Below are 19,155 nucleotides of genomic sequence, written 5' to 3'. Positions count from 1 at the left end.
TACCAACTACAATACACCAACATTAACACACTACACCAACATACAACACAAATAAATAGCCCAGGGACGGGGAACTTTGCCACATGGAGACTTGGTTTTTCAAGACCTGGAAATCAGTTTGGCATTTTTCCCATTCTCTTTCCAGTCTAGCCTACTGGGTGTTGCATATTTTACCATGTAGGCTACAGTTGAATTTCTTAATCTTAAAAAACTAAACTTTATACAATTATTCAGTTGAAAGCTACAGTTTGTGTTTGAAACACAGGGCTCTTTACTCATGTCGTTCACCACAAATAGGTAGTAAGCATTCCTAAAATAAATAATGTAAAATATACATAAACATAAAGATTATATATATTCCATTTATACATGTATTCGTTCAATTCAGACGGAGGTATTTTTTGAACACGTTGGGTCTCATTTTGTGTTGCTGTAAAAAATCCAATAAAGTTCTTGTTTTCTTTACTGTAGCTATATTATTATCTTTAAGGAAACTTAATTTTGGCAATATCTGTTTTAAATTGCTCATTTTCATTAGGCCGATCTCTGTTTGTGTTAATGAAATACTGTTGGGGCTACCTGTTGATGTTTGTTGTCATGCCGACGAGGGGGTGAGAGCTGGAGTGTGATTGGTTAGTGAGACAAATTTACGCCCGGCGCACCCAGAAAAATAGAAGGTGGTCTGTGACGCAGCCAGTGTGAAAGCCTTCATAGGAGTATTGTATTCTAAAAAAAAAAAAAAAAAAAAAAAAATTCACCGGACTTTGATGCCTTGACACATTTCAGTGTGAAATTTGCGCGATTGAAAAAATTAATTGAATGGCATGAACCAATCACGATTGGATTTGCTGGTTAATATAGCTACCGCTTCAACTGAATAGATTTTATATGTGTGGTTCTGATAGTCAGGTTAAAACCTAAATTCTGAAATCAGACTTATTAAAGATTGTGTTAGAATACTGCTAGAATTTAATATTGCTAAAACACAAGACCTGTAGCAAGACTCGTGATCTAGATAACAAAAGCTTGCAACATAAGCTTGTGAATTATTGAATAAACTGTCTGTTTTCAAATTTATTATTATGCAAATAAAATTAATCTTAAATTCTGTGGTACAATAACAAACCAAGTACAAGAAGACACATGTTTTAGCTAATCCATTATAATTATTTTTATATAGCAGCCTAGTAAATATGTTGTTTAATCAGGTTGTAATTATGACTGCAACCCAATATCTATGCTCATTTATCAAAGAGGTAACTGACTACATGTACAGATATAATTATTTTTAATAAATTTAATATCTTTAATGTATCTGTGCTGAATTACTTGACGAATAAAATAAATGTGGGAGTTCTGTCACTAGCCTAGTGCCTTACTGAAGCCTCTGTATAACACTATGAATTATGCCCCTGCAGGCATGCTCTCGAGCACCCAGTCAAGTCGAAGTGGAACCGCAACAAGTGCTGCCCCACCTCCTCACCCGTTGCCACTGCAGGGTAGCCCACACCATGCCCACAGCCAGTTACCACAGATCTCAGCGGCGGATGACGGAAGCAAAAGGTAGGAAAACAGCTTTTTTAGATTGTGGTAATTTAATGATCCTTTATCCATAATTAAGTTAACCCAAGCCAGCTTGCCTGCTGTCCAGGTGCCCTGCTGAACTGTTTTGCGTGTTCAGCTCCAAATCCAGAGTTACCATCCCAATTCTGCCAATAAAATTTAAACTAAAGCATGATGGCCATCACTATTAGGACCTGTATATGGTATTCAAGGTTTTCAGTTAAAGGCCATCATGTGCATTTATTGAGACAGATCGAGTTTGAATGCCGATTTGGACATAAGAACAAATGAAACCCGGTTTCTTCATTTCCGTGCTGGTCAAGAGGTCTAGTTTCTGAGGGTGTGGCTGTGGACAGGTTTCAGAACACTGGATGAGATCAAAGCATTTTTATACTCATACATGTTGAATTACTTGCTGTGTTTGTTTTTTCATGTGGACGCGGATTTACAAGTAAGCATTTTGGCTTGGACAAGTGATATTTTTCATCAGGGTTAAACAAGCACCTCAATATAGGAAGCTCATTTTTCATGCCTCTTACTTGTGGTGGTTGTGTTAGGTGTTTGCCATTAACTGTTTGTGGTTTAACTCTGATCTTTGTGCAAATGGGCATTTTTCTCTGGATTAAAGGTTGGATCATGAACTTAACTTAGATTTCATCATGGTGCATACAGGACTCATTAATTGTTAATGCACATTTATGTTGTATTTATTGGGGATTTATTATTAATGTGCACTTCTATTGTGTTCACTGGCTGAATTAAATACTTCAATAGGTGGGGCTTTATGAAGGAAGATACCAGGCACTGGTAGTTGATTGTGTGCTTTTTCTTATCTCTTTACTCTGCATATTTTGATATATGTTGTAATAGTTATTTTGAACAAGCAGGGATATGTATTTGTGTTAAGGGGATCAGTTATTTGTCTGTGTCTGGACAAACTTCACAGGAAAAATACTGAAATACTGTAATTATGCACTGACTTACCCAGAGTTTGTCACTCAACTCTCTTTTCCTTTTTTATATGAGAATTTTTTTTGGGGGGTGGGTATAATTAAGGTCAAGGGTAATCACTATTGTTTTTTTTCTTGAAGAGTTGAAATTGTTACAGCTGGTCCCTGATTATAAGATGGTGTTTTACTATACCGATCTGGATCAGGCTCCACTGATGAATAATCTTGATCCGATCCTGGAGCTACGCACACCATAACTAGGGAAACTGTCCAATGAGAAGCAAACAGGCTGTCAAAATTCAGTAAAATGTGGCATTTTTGGAAAACAGATATGTTTCAATTAATGAAACAGAGATGTAAGAGTCTGCGCAATTTGTTTATACATAAAGGTCCACATAAGCTGCATACCTACCGTTTGTACACATACAAAAATCAGAAATACGCACAATTTTAATGCATACGTGCAGTATACACTTTTCGCATATGCATTTGCCATTGTCTGCACTGAAGCTTGTCTAGCCTCCCCTAAAACTTCCTACTTTTGTGTCGTCTGCAAATTTAACAAGTTTGCTTACTATACCTAACAACTACATCAGTACTTTCTGTTTTCCATGTTAACCACTCCCTAATCCATGTACATGTGTTTCCTTGAATACAATGTCTTCAGTTACTAGGGAACTACACAAGAAAAAACAATCCAGCAGACATTATCTAATCTTTGGCTAGCCCTATTGTTTTTGCAGCCAATTACAGTAAGAAAAAGACAAATTTGTGAGGAAGCTACACAGGTTGAAACATAAATACCCCAGTCCATCTACAAATCCGATCAGTCTCTTACAGCGGACATATAGGTAATTTTCCATTTTGGACTCTTATTATAGTTTCCATAAGTTTGCAGGCTTACTGGTCTGTAGTTACCTGGTTCAGTTTTGTTTCTTTTTGTATCGGTTTGCAATTTTCCAGATGTCGGTGGCCCACTCCTTCACATGCAGAACTTCTTCAACTGAGTGACATTTGTGTGTTTTCGAGCATAAACTGCTCATTTCAGGTCCTGCCACAACATCTCAATGGGGTTTAGGTCTGGACTTTGATTAGGCCATTCCAAAACTTTAAATTTCTTGTTTCTTCAACCATTCTGATGTAGACTTGCTTGTTTGAATGTTCTACCGTTTTTGGGTCATTGTCTTGCTGCATGACCCAGCTGCTCTTCAGCTTCAGCTCACGGACAGATGGCCTGACATTCTCCTGTAGAATTCTCTGATACAGAGTAGAATTCATGGTTCCTTCAATGATGGCAAGTTGTCCAGGTCCTGATGCAGCAAAGCATCCCCAAATCATGACACTACCACCACTATGCTTGACTGTTGTTATACTGTGGAATGCCGTGTTTGGTTTTCGCCAGACATAACTGGGCCCATGTTGGTCAAAAAGTTGACTAGGCCATTCCAAAACTTTAAATTTCTTGTTCCACTTTTGACTCATATGTCCATAGAGCATTGTTCCAGAATGGTTGAGGATCACCCAGGTGCTTTTTGGCAAATTTGAGACAAGCTTTCATGTTCTTCTTAGTGAGCAGTGGTTTCCACCTTGTTACTCTGCCATGAATCCCATTTTTGCCCAGTGTCTTTCTAATGGTGGAGTCCTGGGAAGATTCACTACTGTCCTAAACTTTCTCCATTTGGACAAGTGATTTCCATTACATGAGAGTAGATGTTGAACTTCATGCTGACTTGAACTCGACTCTCGCCAAGATAAGCACCAACTAAGACGTAGCTTTGCAGTAAACTAGTGTGAGCCATCTGCATCTCCATCCATTTGCGTTGTTTTCCATCTGATGATGTAGATATCCTTCTGTCTGGTGTTGATTGCTGAAGTGTAATGTTGGCTCCAGGGATCAGCTCATTTAGCCTCCCCAGCGCATCAGCACACACAACGGCTGCGATGCTGGCTCCGTGGATCAACCCAGTGCTGTCTCCCCAGCGCATCAACATGACAAATCTGGATTGAGCAAAGTAGGGTACATCTCTGCGGTCTTCAAGTGGGCACCTTCCATCCTCTGTGTTTCGTTGACTAGCCCATGACACCTCAAGGGCTCAACAGTGATTCTGGCATCCCAGCATCACCTCGCTCCATCCCCCACTCAGCTCAGCCCAGCTTACTTACCTGTATATCAGCGTTGCTTTCTTTCTATTGTGTTTGAGATCCCCATCCAGAATCTTTGTGTCTCAACCACAGCCAGTTGCTGCTCCTTTCTGCTGCTCTTCACTGTGCGACACAACTCTTGGCCACTGAACTCGACGTCTCTGAGAAACCGGGTTGTAGAGTGTGCCACAAATCCTCGACAACCCACCTCCACTGGGTAAACTCGAACTCTCCATCCTCGCTGTTCCGCTTCAGCAGCTAGTTGAGCATACCGAAGTTTCTTCCTCTCATATACGTCATCCACAGCATCTTCCCATGGCACTGTTAACTCTATCAGATAAACAAGGCGTGCTGATCCAGACCACAAGACAATGTCTGATTGAAGGTTAGTGGTGGCAATCTCAGGTGGAAAAATAAGACCAACATCTGCCAGCATCTTCCAGTTGTCCTGAGCGAGGCTTGATTTTAACACCTTTTCTTGGTGGTTGTTTTCCTGGATGGAGGAATATTGTCTTTTGTGTGTAATGCTTTGATGGAGCTGGTGGCAACTTATTGGTCAGATTACGTTTGTCATCGCAGCACCAGGTCATGGTGCCAAGTAAACCGTCCTTGGCTAAGACCCACCTTACATCCTGTCAAAATGTGCCTTGATGTTGCAGGTAATGAACAGAAAGGACATGAGGGATCCTCACCCACCCAGAGGTTTCATATGTTGATCTGATGAGGAAACTGATCCTGCTCTGTTCCATTGTCCATAGGTCTTGCCAGCCGATCTTGCGTTGTTCCACACTCTCCCATCTCGTCCATTCTCCCTGCTTGCCCATGGAAACAGCCTTTACACACCTGATCCTCTCCTCCTGCTTTTGCACCTCATTGACTACCAGCTTCCTCCGTTGCCTTGTGCCATGTAGGAGGAGCTATACTGAGACCAAAACCTCCTTTTCCATGCTGAACTTTCCCCAAAATATCTCCCATTCGAAGGGCAGCCTTGGCATCTTCCACAGCTTTCTTTGCCGTCCGTTTTCTTCCAGTTTTCAACACAGGTGCTGCCTCCCTTACGCATTTGTCAAGTGAATCTACTAATGTCATTTCCAGTCAGTCTCGGTTAGAGCAGAGATTGGTAGCTGCAGTATTCATTTACCATAAAGTCCCACTTTGCTGAGGCAGCGTGGAACTCCCAACCATTTCCTGACGTATGAACTGATTAAAGCTTCCAGCTTTTCAACTGTTGTCAGGGAAACCTCATACACAGTCAGTGGCCACAGCACTCTTGGCAGTAGACCAAACTGAAAGCACCAGAGTTTCAGTTTGCCTGGTAAAGCACTGCTGTCTATGCTCTTCAACCCTTCCACTGCTTGTTGTCTAACTTCTCCCACACGAACTGTGTCCTTTAGATCCCCGTCGTACCCGATCTCCCTAGACTTTTCACTGGCTTCTCGGACACTTGGTATTGCCTCGCTATTAATGTAGAACCTTTTATCTATTACTTTACCTTTAATTATAGAGATGCTCCTTGATTTAGTGGGCTTGAATTGCATTTGTGCCCAATCAATGTTATTGGTTAATTTGCCCAATAACCAATTAGTACAGGCTACTGTTGTAGTCATTTTTGTCAGGTCATCCATGTATGATCGAATTGGTGGCAGTCGCATTCCAGAAGCCAATCGCTCTCCTCCAACTACCCATTTTGATGCCCTTATAATTACTTCCATTGCCATGGTAAAAGCCAGTGGAGAAATGGTACATCCTGCTATTATTCCAACTCCTAGGCATTGCCATGTATGACTGACTGTGGTTTGGTGGAGCCCCAGAGCCTTAGAAATGGCTTTGTAACCCTTTCCAGACTGATAGGCATCAACAACTTTTTTCTTCAGGAATTTCTTTTAATTGTGGCATATTGTGCATCTATTTTCTGTTCCGAATGCCCCTTTGTCTAATCTCCATTTGTGACCCCTGGTCCTTGTTTCTTTTTTCAGGCTGAAAAAGTCCCTTGGGTCGACACTGTCAATACCTTTTAGAATTTTGAATGCTTGAATTAGGTCGCCACGTAGTCTTCTTTGTTCAAGACTGAACAGATTCAATTCTTTTAGCCTGTCTGCATATGACATGCCTTTTAAGCCCGGAATAATTCTCGTCGCTCTTCTTTGCACTCTTTCTAGAGCAGCACACAATATTCAAGATGAGGTCTTACTAGTGCATTGTACAGTTTTAACATTACTTCCCTTGATTTAAATTCAACACTTTTCACAATGTATCCGAGCATCTTGTTAGCCTTTTTTATAGCTTCCCCACATTGTCTAGATGAAGACATTTCTGAGTCAACAAAAACTCCTAGGTCTTTTTCATAGATTCCTTCTCCAATTTCAGTATAACCCATATGATATATATAATGTACATTTTTATTTCCTGCGTGCACTACCTTAGACTTTTCTCTATTAAAGGTCATTTGCCATATGTCTGCCCAGTTCTGAATCTTGTCTAGATCATTTTGAATGACCTTTGCTGCTACAACAGTGTTTGCCACTCCTACTTTTGTGTCATCTGCAAATTTAACAAGTTTGCTTACTATACCAGAATCTACATCATTAATGTAGATTAGGAATAGCAGAGGACCTAATACTGATCCCTGTGGTACACCGCTGGTTACCACACTCCATTCTGAGGTTTTTCCTCTAATCAGTACTTTCTGTTTTCTACATGTTAACCACTCCCTAATCCATGTACATGTGTTTCCTTGAATCCCAACTGCGTTCAGTTTGAGAATTAATCTTTTGTGCGGGACTTTGTCAAAAGCTTTCTGGAAATCTAAATAAACCATGTCATATGCTTTGCAATTATCCATTATCGATGTTGCATCCTCAAAAAAATCAAGCAAGTTAGTTAGACACGATCTCCCTTTTCTAAAACCATGTTGACTGTCTCCCAGGACCCTGTTACCATATAGGTAATTTTCCATTTCGGATCTTATTATAGTTTCCATAAGTTTGCATATAAAAGAAGTCAGGCTTACTGGTCTGTAGTTACCTGGTTCAGTTTTGTTTCCCTTTTTCCAAGGCTGGCCCAAATCAGGCCTGATTGTTAACCAAAATATAAAATCAATAAAAATAAAACAGTTGACCTCAATTATCTCTTTAATTGGGTTGATTTAACCAGGGGGCAATAACTTTTTCACACCTGAAGATTGCATGTTTGATTACCTTGCACACCAAACAAATGAAAGCACCACCAAACTTTGTGTCATTTTTTTCTCTCAGACTGCCTCTATATATTACTACAACTCACAAAAAGATCTGACCAAATTCAATGTGAAAAATGTGCAAAAATGCAGAAAATCAGACGGGGCAAATACTTTTTCACAGCACTAAATTGCAGCGTCAGACTGAGCCAATAAAGAACCTTGTAGAACACACGTGTGGCTGTACAGTAGTTCAAAGTAGCATTGCTTTAAAATGGGGAAGGCTGTTTTTTAACACCTACCCCATTACCATTAAAGATTGGACTATTTTTTTTGGCCAAACAGCTTATAAACCAAGGGGTTCCGTTCTGAAATAATAGTACAAAGAACAACACACAAACACAGTCGCTTCTTCTGACAGTGAGTGCTCTGAGTAACAGGTGTGGTGCAAGGTAATTATAGTGACAGTTGTACAGTGTAGTCCTGGGTTGATGTTGGCCTGTAGCGACAGCTCCCAGTTCATGTTAACAGTCTAACAGTGACAAACACAGTTAGTTTCCACAAACAAACAAAGCACTTAATGCTCACGATATGCTTTTCACAGTCCATTTCCTTTCTCGGTCATTCTCATAACTACATCAAAGGAACAGATTACATCATCACATCCCCAATTATACCCTTAGTCATGTCCCCTGTGATAGCTAGTTCAGTCACGTCTCCTCCAATCCATGACTGACATCGCATACCTCTTTAGGATGATGACTTTGGGCATTGTGATTTCGCCCCCTTCCTGGATGGCTGGCTTCCGACTGACTCCGGAATGAACTGTCAGACCAACCAGTACCTTCACAGATAGGGAGGGAGATTGTTGACTAGGATTCATTTGCTCTCTGTCAGTGTCCCACAAACAATAGTTTAATTTACTTCAAAACAAAATAATTGTCTATTTTATAAAACAAGCAAACAAAATGACCAATTATAGAAATATTGATAAATAATTTATTGATAAAGAATATTAAGCAGCTATCTACAAAGTATTTGTTTAGCTTCTTTGGACACAAATTACTCCTTCAGATTACATGAAATTACATGAAATGGGAACAGGTGTTTCAACAGTCTTCTATGGTGTTAACAGATGGCGGATGTAGAGAAATATGCTATAGCACCCAAAGTCAGCTTCTCTACGCTCATTCTATAAACATGTCCATATTTTTTCCAGCATTCACAGTGATAGTTCTGTCTTTATGTAGCTTATCAAAGCCATTGATTTTAAAGCGTTTTTGCTGTACTCTGGAGAGTGGCTCCTGCCCAAATATTTGAATATGTTGCCTTGTTTTACTAACATTTTTGGTGGCGTTGAAATTAAGATTTTCGCAGCCTAATCCATAGGGCTCCTGATTTTCCATTCTTGGCAAAGGCAAATTCTGTTTTTCAAAATGACCAAATCCATTTTTACCAATTTATTAAGAGTTAACAAAGTAATTTGAACATACATTTTCACATTAACCTAATGAATTTTTTTTTTTTTTTTTTTTATTTAAGTCCCTGAGATACTGTAGCTTTCAGGAAAAAAATCTTTCTTAAAGCAGTCCACTAGTAAAAATGTACTGTAGGTCAGTCAACAAATAAAGGTCTTTTGAAAAAACAGCTTATTGCTGGCATTACAATATACTCCCCAGGCCTTTTCAGCCGGACAGGCTGAAGAAACCTGATCAGCCCATCTTGCAGATGCTACTGTGCCTTTAACAATAAGGATTGATTGCGCTTCTAGCAGACGAGATCACTTAAGCGTTGCTGGGTGAAAAAAAAAATATTTTAACCCCATGACATCTGTGTTATGTCTTGACACAAAATTTAACCAATCAGACAGTGAAGGGTTGCGTTTTCTGTGTTACACTTCAAGAGGCTAAAACGTTAAAAATGACTGCTAAAAATAGCCGATTATTTTCAAAGCAAAAATAGTGACAATGAATGCAGGGTTTTCAAAATAAGCCGGCGATCGGCGCTACCCACCACCTAATACTATATTTGCGTAGGCTAACTTATTAAAAAAATTAAGTTTATTCTCAGGTATTACAATTGTCCATTTTTTGTCATGTTATTGTACTGTAAGGTGATGTATAGTACATTATAGCTATACATATGCACCAAAAAAAAAGTATATTCCTTTTGTTGTGATATAGTAATATGTACCCAGGTGCTTGTGAGAGATACTGGGGGTTCATTTATATAGGCTGTACGCCTTTAAGAAGAAAGGCGTGATGGGATATCAGTCGTTGTCAACTGCAGAGGTGCTGGATTGTTATGAGGTATGACACAGACCCGGTTTTTGGAATGGAATTGCATAACAGTCTCGTGTTTTGATTGGTCCATGTCTGTCACATGAATATGTCGTCACACGAGTGGGAAAGCTTGGAGGCATTTTAACATTGTGATCAAAGAGAGAGAGAACAAGAGATCTGCTTTCCACAACCTTTCAATTAAAACATAATGTGGTATTTTGCTGTACTAATATAATAAACTATGGGTTATTACTTTACATGAATTATCATGTTATACACGGGGGGTCAAGAAGAGCTACTTCCTTGTAGTGGCCACTGGGCAACGTCTCTGATGGCAAAAAGCTCTTCAAGTCAAACTTACCATGCAACGCTTAAGCAAAGCAATGTTGGGCTTGGTTAGCACTTGGATGGGAGACTACCTGGGAATACTGAGTGCTGTAGGCTGCATATCAAACTCATGTTTAACTCATGGCTGCATGTTAAACTCATATGAGAGCATAATATATATATATATGTTATGCACGAATGTAAGAATTTGCTTCTGTGGTGTACTTTTTTCTTTCAAATCATATAGCTATAATCGTTGGAGTGACATATTTTAATATCAATATATACACTATTGCAGTTTTGTTACAGGATACATTAGTTTATCTCTAATGTAATCACAGTTTTATAGACTGTCCTGTTTTCATTTACATCCCAAATTCTAGGCCGCTTTGCTTTTCAGATAATGTCCCAAATTCTGGGCTGATTTGGTTTGCAGATAACGTCCCAAATTCTGTGCCGCTATAGTTTTCAGATAACGTCCCAAATTCCAGGCCACTCTGATAACATCCCAATTTCTGGGCCGCTCTGGTTTTTAGATAACATCCCATATTGTGGCCCGCTTTGCATTTTCAAACAGTTTTTGGGACTCAGCTGACTGAGCCAAGTTTCTAAGTCATGCATGCACCATTTACCATAAACTGGATTGTGAATTAATTTAAGAGTAACCCATAGTACATAAATCAAAGTTAATGTATTTTTTCTCTCCCCAGAAAACATTATTTTTTTTTATGAAAAAACTGAAATAAAATGTAAATGTTATTATAAGAAAATACATTGCACTGAAATAGATACATGAAAATTAATTAAAGCAGTTGTTTTCCTTTATTAATGGTGAAACAAAATAGGAGGAGTAGCAAACACTGTTTTCATTCAAAATTATCTAGACAAGATTCAGAACTGGGCAGACACATGGCAAATGACATTTAATAGAGAGAAGTGTAAGGTACTGCACGCAGAAAATAAAAATGTGCATTATAAGTATAATATGGCCAGGTTAAAACTCAAATTCCCATAGTTTCTTGCTATCACCCTCTGTTCATCCTCTCCCCCCATTGGCTCATTCAGATATCCACTCCTCCAATCTCAGAGCTCCTTGGAAGCCAGTACCAGTATTAAAGCTGGCTGACTAGGCCAGGAAAAGACTCCCTTTTCTCTTGAGGAATCTGTATACAAACAAACAGCACATTACTTAATTCCAGTGTAACTTTAACTTTATTTTAGATAAATACTGGTGCATCCATTTACTCTTTTGTTAATCCTGTACTTTGTCTAAACCTTTCTTTTTTGTTTACACTGTTACTTGTTTAAGTTTAGTTGCTGTTCAAGGTCTGTTGTTGTTTTTGTGAGTGTGTTCAGTCTCCATTTCGTTCCTGATCCTCCTGATATTTTCCAAACGGCTGTTCACCATTCAACCCGGTACTACTCGACAGACTCACCATTTTCTGTGATTGCTATTTTTTCATCAACCTTCATCCATCATCATCAGTACAGGCCTCTATTCGGGGCTTCATTATTTGTTGGTGAGATTATTCCTTTTTTTGTTTGCTGGTTATTTTCTACTTTGATACTTTGGTTCCTGTAATTTTGGTTTTGTTCTTTTTTGTTACTTTGGATTTCAGGTGTGTTGCTTCACTGGACTAAATTTCATTTATCATCCATTGCCATCAAGACTGTCTTTGTGTTTGGTTTCCCCATATAATTATTCATTCACCTTTGTCTTTTTGGCTTATCACTGTGTTGGTTTTGTATTGGTGTGGTGTTTGTGTGTGTGTGTGTGGGTTTATTGGAGGCCCACCAGACACCACATTCATTTCACATTACTGTTTTTGTTTGGATGTTTGTACTCGCCTGTACCTTCCACTAAATGTTCTCTGCAATAAGTTGTTGTCCTTATTTCATTTATTACATTATAGTTCACAACAATAAACCGTTTGTTCGTGAAATTGACACCTGACACCCTGGGATCCTTCAAGAAGCTGCTTGATGAGATTTTGGGATCAATAAGCTACTAACAGCCAAACGAGCAAGATGGGCCGAATGGCCTCCTCTCATTTGTAAACTTTCTTATGTTCTTATGATGTCCCTGCTTTTGTTATCTGTCACTCTTGCTGACTTAGTTATAGATATTGGGCCAGTAGTATCTCCTTAGGGAGGACATTACAACTGCTTCTCAGTTGTGCAGTGATCGTTACAACTATATATTGATGGACATTACATAAGCAAATGAGATGTTTTTTTTTTTTTTTTTTTTTTTTTTTTTGAATACCATGTTTTCTCAGAAGTGTTTTAATATTAGCCTTTAATAAAGAAAACGACTGCTTTAATTTGCATGTATCTATTTCAGTGCAGTAGTTTCTTCATTGTAATATTTTTTTTTTAAACATTTACATTTTTATTTCAGTTTCTTCATAAAAAGTGTTTTCTGGGGGGTGTAAAAAATACATTAACTTTGATTTGTGTACCCTGGACTACATGAAAATGACAAATTAAATACAATGTTCAGGACACGTCTCTCCCATCTGTATTTTCATCTGCAACAACTGATGTGCATATTTGCATTGTATATCTAGGGGTTATGTCACAACTGTGTCCTCGCCAATTACCATTAAAGAAAATACCCATTACAGCTCATAATGTAATTATTAACCATAATAAACACAATACCTCTAAGAACTAACGATTCTGGCTTAATTATCCCTAGAATCATGATGAAAAGAGATTAACAATTAATATGTATGTTTAAGTATTTCAAATCAATCCTAAATGTGTATTTGTTGTAAGACAAAATGAAACCTGACAATCCAAATTATTACATTTATTCTTATTCTCAAAGGACCAAGAATAAAGGTTAGACTTCATAGTTAAAAACATGTGTATAAAGAAGAAACAAATTAAAACATTCAAGGAAAAAGTAATGCATTGTTAAATGTTCATAATAAATCCTTGATGTGCTCTCCGGTCATAGTTCTGCATTAGTGAAGCAGTCTTAATAGTTCATCATACATTGTTTGGTTGAGTCACGCATTACATTTATATATACATGTGCCAGCTTCCACATGGCTAAGTATGCATGTACAATGTTCAGCATCTAATTGAATAGATGCACATTATGTATTGTGACGATCTCAATATCATGGCTTCAGTTCAGATACTTGTAAACACACAATATAAGTTTGATACTTATTCTGTTGGTGTGATGTTTAAAAGAAAGTCTTCTTAACACAGCCATCCTCTCAGTAGAAGTTAGCTGTGCAGCATCTCTGTGAAGCCTGTACTGTAGGCTAAAGCTTTCATTGTTCCGGAAACAGGCCATCTTATCCAGGACAGCTTTGCATATTACATCATTGCGTCTTAGTTGAAGAACTTCAGAGTTTGAGTTGAGAATGATGAGATTGAAGAAAGAGCAAATCCAGTGGAAATCCAGAGAGTCCAGTGTCCAAAGAGTAGAGGGAATCTTTGCTTTGAGTTTAAATAACTGTATAGGCATGGAATGGATCTGCCTATTTTGTTATCAAGGATTTTACATTTAGTTACCTTCATTGGAAAAGCATAAGAATTTCAGTTTCATTCTCTATACAAAGTTACGTTTACAAGCATTTATAAAACACATCATAATACAATCAAAGGATAATATTTTAAATAGTTACTACACTGAACAAAAATAAACAAAACATTTAAAGTATTGTTCCCACAAGATCCCAGAAATGTTCCCATACGCACAAAAGCTTATTTCTATCAAATTTTGTGCACAAATTTGTTTACATCCCTGTTAGTGAGCATTTCTCCTTTGCCAAGATAACACCGTGTAACAATCTTTTTTTTTTTTTTTTTTTTTGGTTCCTTAAGAGATGCATTTTGAGGGAGGAGCGGAAACTATGTAGTGTGATACTGACAACATGCCCCACATGTCATCCAGTTCCTATCCAGTTTTAAATAACTTTAGCATAACTGAGGCAGAAGTGTTAAAGGGACTAGGAGCGCTTAAAATAAACAAATCCCCTGAGCCGGATTAGATCCTCCCAGTAGTACTCAAAGAAATGAAAGAAGTAATTTACAAACCGCTAACCAAGATCATGCAGCAGTCTCTTGACACAGGGGTGGTACCGACAAAGACTGGAAAATTGCAAACGTAATATCGATCCACAAAAAGGGAAACAAAACTGAACCAGGTAACTAAAGATCAGTAAGCCTGACTTCTATTATATGCAAACTTATGGAAACTATAATAAGATCCAAAATGGAAAATTACCTATATGGTAACAGGGTCCTGGGAGACAGTCAGCATGGGAGGATGCAACATCGATAATGGATAATTGCAAAGCATATGACATGGTTTATTTGGATTTCAAAAAAGCTTTTGACAAAGTCCCGCATAAAAGATTAATTCTCAAACTGAACGCAGTTGGAATTCAAGGAAATACATGTACATGGATTAGGGAGTGGTTAACATGTAGAAAACGGAAAGTACTGATTAGAGGAAAAACCTCAGAATGGAGTGTGGTAACCAGCGGTGTACCACAGGGATCAGTATTAGGTCCTCTGCTATTCCCAATCTACATTAATGATTTAGATTCTGGTATAGTAAGCAAACTTGTTAAATTTGCAGACAACACAAAAGTAGGAGTGGCAAACACTGTTGTAGCAGCAAAGGTCATTCAAAATGATCTAGACAAGATTTAGAACTGGACAGACACATGGCAAATGACATTTAAGAGAGAAAAGTCTAAGGTAGTGCATGCAGGACATAAAAATGTACATTATAAATATCATATGGGTTATACTGAAATTGGAGAAGCAATCTATGAAAAAGACCTAGGAGTTTTTGTTGACTCAGAAATGTCTTCATCTAGGCAATGTGGGGAAGCTATAAAAAAGGCTAACAAGATGCTTGGATACATTGTGAAAAGTGTTGAATTTAAATCAAGGGAAGTAATGTTAAAACTGTACAATGCACTAGTAAGACCTCATCTTGAATATTGTGTGCAGTTCTGGTCACCTCGCTATAAAAAAGATATTGCTGCTCTAGAAAGAGTGCAAAGAAGAGCGACCAGAATTATTCCAGGCTTAAAAGGCATGTCATATGCAGACAGGCTAAAAGAATTGAATCTGTTCAGTCTTGAACAAAGACGACTACGTGGCGACCTAATTCAAGCATTCAAAATTCTAAAAGGTATTGACAGTGTCGACCCAAGGGACTTTTTCAGCCTGAAAAAAGAAACAAGGACCAGGGGTCACAAATGGAGATTAGACAAAGGGGCATTCAGAACAGAAAATAGGAGGCACTTTTTTACACAGAGAATTGTGAGGGTCTGGAATCAACTCCCCAGTAATGTTGTTGAAGCTGACACCCTGGGATCCTTCAAGAAGTTGCTTGATGAGATTCTGGGATCAATAAGCTACTAACAACCAAACGAGCAAGATGGGCCAAATGGCTTCCTCTCATTTGTAAACCTTCTTATGTTCTTATGTTCTTAATAACTTTTTTGATTTCCTCAGAGATTTATTTTGATCGTGACATGATGTATTTCCACACACCTGTATGGTGAAAACCAAACTCACAAAGTTTCTGATCTTTATATAGGGTGGGGCCTCCCAAACTCACCCCTGAAGATCAACCTAATTATTTAAACACTTGATTCTAATTATCCCCTTAATTGAGTTGATAAAACCAGGTTCACTTACTTTTTCACATACCCTGAATCTTAATTACTCATTGTTTATCTAATTCATACATAATTGTGTTTCAAAAGACATGGAATTGGTTACATAAACTCTATTGGATATTTAAGAAAAGACTGGTTTTGATTTAAGAAGGCTATCATTGTAAAACTATGGAATTTCTACAATTATCATTGGGGTTCACAAACTTTTTCTCAGCACTGTATATTGCAGCTAAGGCATGCACAGTTAGACAGTAAAAATTGGGAGCCAACTCCAGGAGAGTGCTATATCAGAATCCGCAGTATAGCGAGGGGCAATATAACGAGGGGTGAGTGTATCCAATCACAGGGGTGAAAAGAGGAGTTACAAAAGGAGAAGCATGACATTCAGTCAGTGCTCCCGACACGAAATCCAAGGCTCTTGCAACAGAAACAAGTCTCTGAACTTTGACAATCTGAAGACCCAGCCTGCAACCTGCTTTAACAGAGATACCATTATTGGACATTCTGATATGAAATAACTACTCTATCATTTGCCTTGGTGTGGGAGTCTGCTGCATAAGTACTTGTAATCAAATCTCTAACTTAGCTGGATTGATCACCGGAGAAATAGTTGGATGAATATTTGAAGTCATCAGACAAATATATTGTGCTAGCAGTGCCGGAGTTTGCGGTGGAATATCCCAGACATAACCGGACGAAGAATGCACATACTGGTGGAGGAATTGCTTTTTCAGTGGAATATCTAAATAGTTAATGACTCTTGTTTTTGCAAAGACATTTCTTTCGAACCCTGAAGTGGAGATGGAACGCGAGAGAAGACAGACCCCGGAACCTGGACTTCTCTGCCAACAGGAAAGACAAGAGCCTGTTAACTGTTAACACATAGTGTTTATTCCTTTCTGAACTCGAGAGTAATCCAACTAAAGTAAAATTAACAGGTTTTTTTGAGGTAGAATGTAAGAAAAGTATTATTGCTTTCAAGTCATGCTTTGAGTTAATGAACAATTGTTTGTATGGGATTTATACAAATTGATGTGGGTTTTACAAGGCAATTATTCTGCGTCTAAACCAAAACATATATATGAGACTGATTTAATGATGCTTTGATTATCAAATATTAACAAGAGTAAATATTTGTGTTACTAACAATGCCCCTGTTAAGACTAACCATCGTCTTAAATAACTGTCAGGAGAGTGGTTGTAACCATAGATTGCTTTGGATCGTTAATCAACTATCAGGAGTGAGATGTCGTTGTTTAAACTTTCTCAAGTGGATTCTCAATGTCATCTTAATCAAACAATTTCCCCAGAAATTATGTTTGCGACCTATTTACGGTTGATAACTAGAGAATAATGCATGGGGTAGTGTCTGATATGAGAATTTAGGGGGCGAAGCCTGAGGGGTTTATCCAAGCATCCCACCCCAAGGATGGGCAATAAATTATCACACACTTCCCCATGCAGTATTTTTTCATAATCTCTGATGAGCAATTTTTTCCTGCCAGAGTTCAAAGTTCTGTGTTGCTTGTTGTGGAGGGCTTACTCTACTTAGTCTGTATCAGAGTTATTAGACAGAGAGTGAACTGCAAATAGAATTGTATTTAAAGTTGCAATAACTTTGAACTTGAACACAATTTAAAATAAAGTTTGCATTATGTGAGACAATACAGAGACTGCATTTGAAATGGTCTATACTTGGTGTTAAAATGTGGCTGTAACCAAAGTGAACAGTTTAAACTTGTAACTGTAAAACAGCAAGTTGGTTTTCAGGGAATTAGGCATTGTGGAGCTGAATTTTCCTTTTCTGTGCTGAGTGTCAGTTGTGTTGTTTTTTATTTATTATACAGTCATTCCTCAGCATGGTCCTGATCAGTGTCTGAAATAAGTGTATCTGAATCACTATTATTACTTCCACCCATAACTAATGGTGATGTTTTCAATCTTCTACAACCCGATTTGTTTTCCCAGTAAGCAATTTCAATTTGTATGTTATAGCGGCCATTAGCAAGTACCACAACAGAGGTTTGTTTGCATCCACTATTCAAAATGATCATAGTTCATTTCATTTTCACTACACTTATTAATAGTGTATTTTTATTTAGGTTTGGCGGGATGAGATTAATTTCATCCCTGTCATTACCATGTGTGGAATGTGGTTGGGTCTTGATTTAAACATTTGATTATCAATCAAGTTCCAGCCACATGGTATAAAAGGAAGCAAAAATCCTTTGTTTTGTAGAGGAGTTTAGGATGAGTTTATGCACTGTGTTTTTGCAATTAAGCGACGGCCATTGCTCACCCACACAACCACATCATACTACATAATGAAAGCTTTGGCCTGTTGTGGAGCTAAGGTGTTACCAAAACAGTTATTTAGGTTATTTTTTTTTTTATTTCTTTGCTCCCTCATACCTTATCTGAAGCATAATCCAAGATGAAGCCCAATAAGGTGTATAAGGCTAGACTTCCTGGTAATGCCCACTACCTTTGGAGTTCATTTATTTCTTTGTTTTTTTTAGGTGGATTTATTTAGGTTTATTTAAGATAAACAACGTGCATCTCTGCAGCTGAAAACCCATATGTGGTCCTTCTCCATGTCTAGCAGGTTTACAGCCCCATCTCCTCATCACACCAGCCCAAGGAGAATCCCTGCTCCCCCTTTCATGATGCAGAGGAGGACCCCACAGCCGCCCCACATCCAGCAGAACTCGCAGCCTTGCCTGAAACCCTACCAGACAAATGCTCCAGTGCAGCCTAGTGGCATCCATGTTCAAGGTAAGAGACAGACCATTTCAAACACTTATCAGTGTTTGACAGTTAATAGTTCCACTTGACAGGGCTTGACAGTTCTTGTATAAAGTGTTTGTTTGGTTAAAGTTTAGAAAACTTTAAAAAGCCCACAAATCTCTAAAACAAAGAAGCAGATGTGTGACTGGAATTCAATTAAAAGCATCTGTACATTAACCAAGCTAGTTAAACATTGTCTGAGGTAACTTGTTATGGCAAACAGAAAATTAATGAAGGTTCAGGGCTGTTTTCTTAAAATTAGATCC

The 19,155-nt window shown here is 38.2% G+C and overlaps 1 protein-coding gene across 1 annotated transcript in view; it reads left to right on the top strand.

Moving 5' to 3' along the window:
* Positions 1-19,155, top strand: part of LOC121320899 (zinc finger protein GLIS3-like) — a 241,771-nt gene that overhangs the window by 207,831 nt on the left and 14,785 nt on the right. The window contains exons 8-9 of the mRNA XM_041259711.1: positions 1,367-1,563; positions 18,705-18,877. Of these exons, the coding sequence (XP_041115645.1) occupies positions 1,367-1,563; positions 18,705-18,877 (370 nt within the window). The remainder of the gene's footprint in view (positions 1-1,366; positions 1,564-18,704; positions 18,878-19,155) is intronic.

This window comes from Polyodon spathula, chromosome 1, assembly GCF_017654505.1.
Source record: "Polyodon spathula isolate WHYD16114869_AA chromosome 1, ASM1765450v1, whole genome shotgun sequence".
Lineage (NCBI taxonomy): Eukaryota > Metazoa > Chordata > Actinopteri > Acipenseriformes > Polyodontidae > Polyodon > Polyodon spathula.
This window is presented reverse-complemented; position numbering and strand designations above follow the sequence as displayed.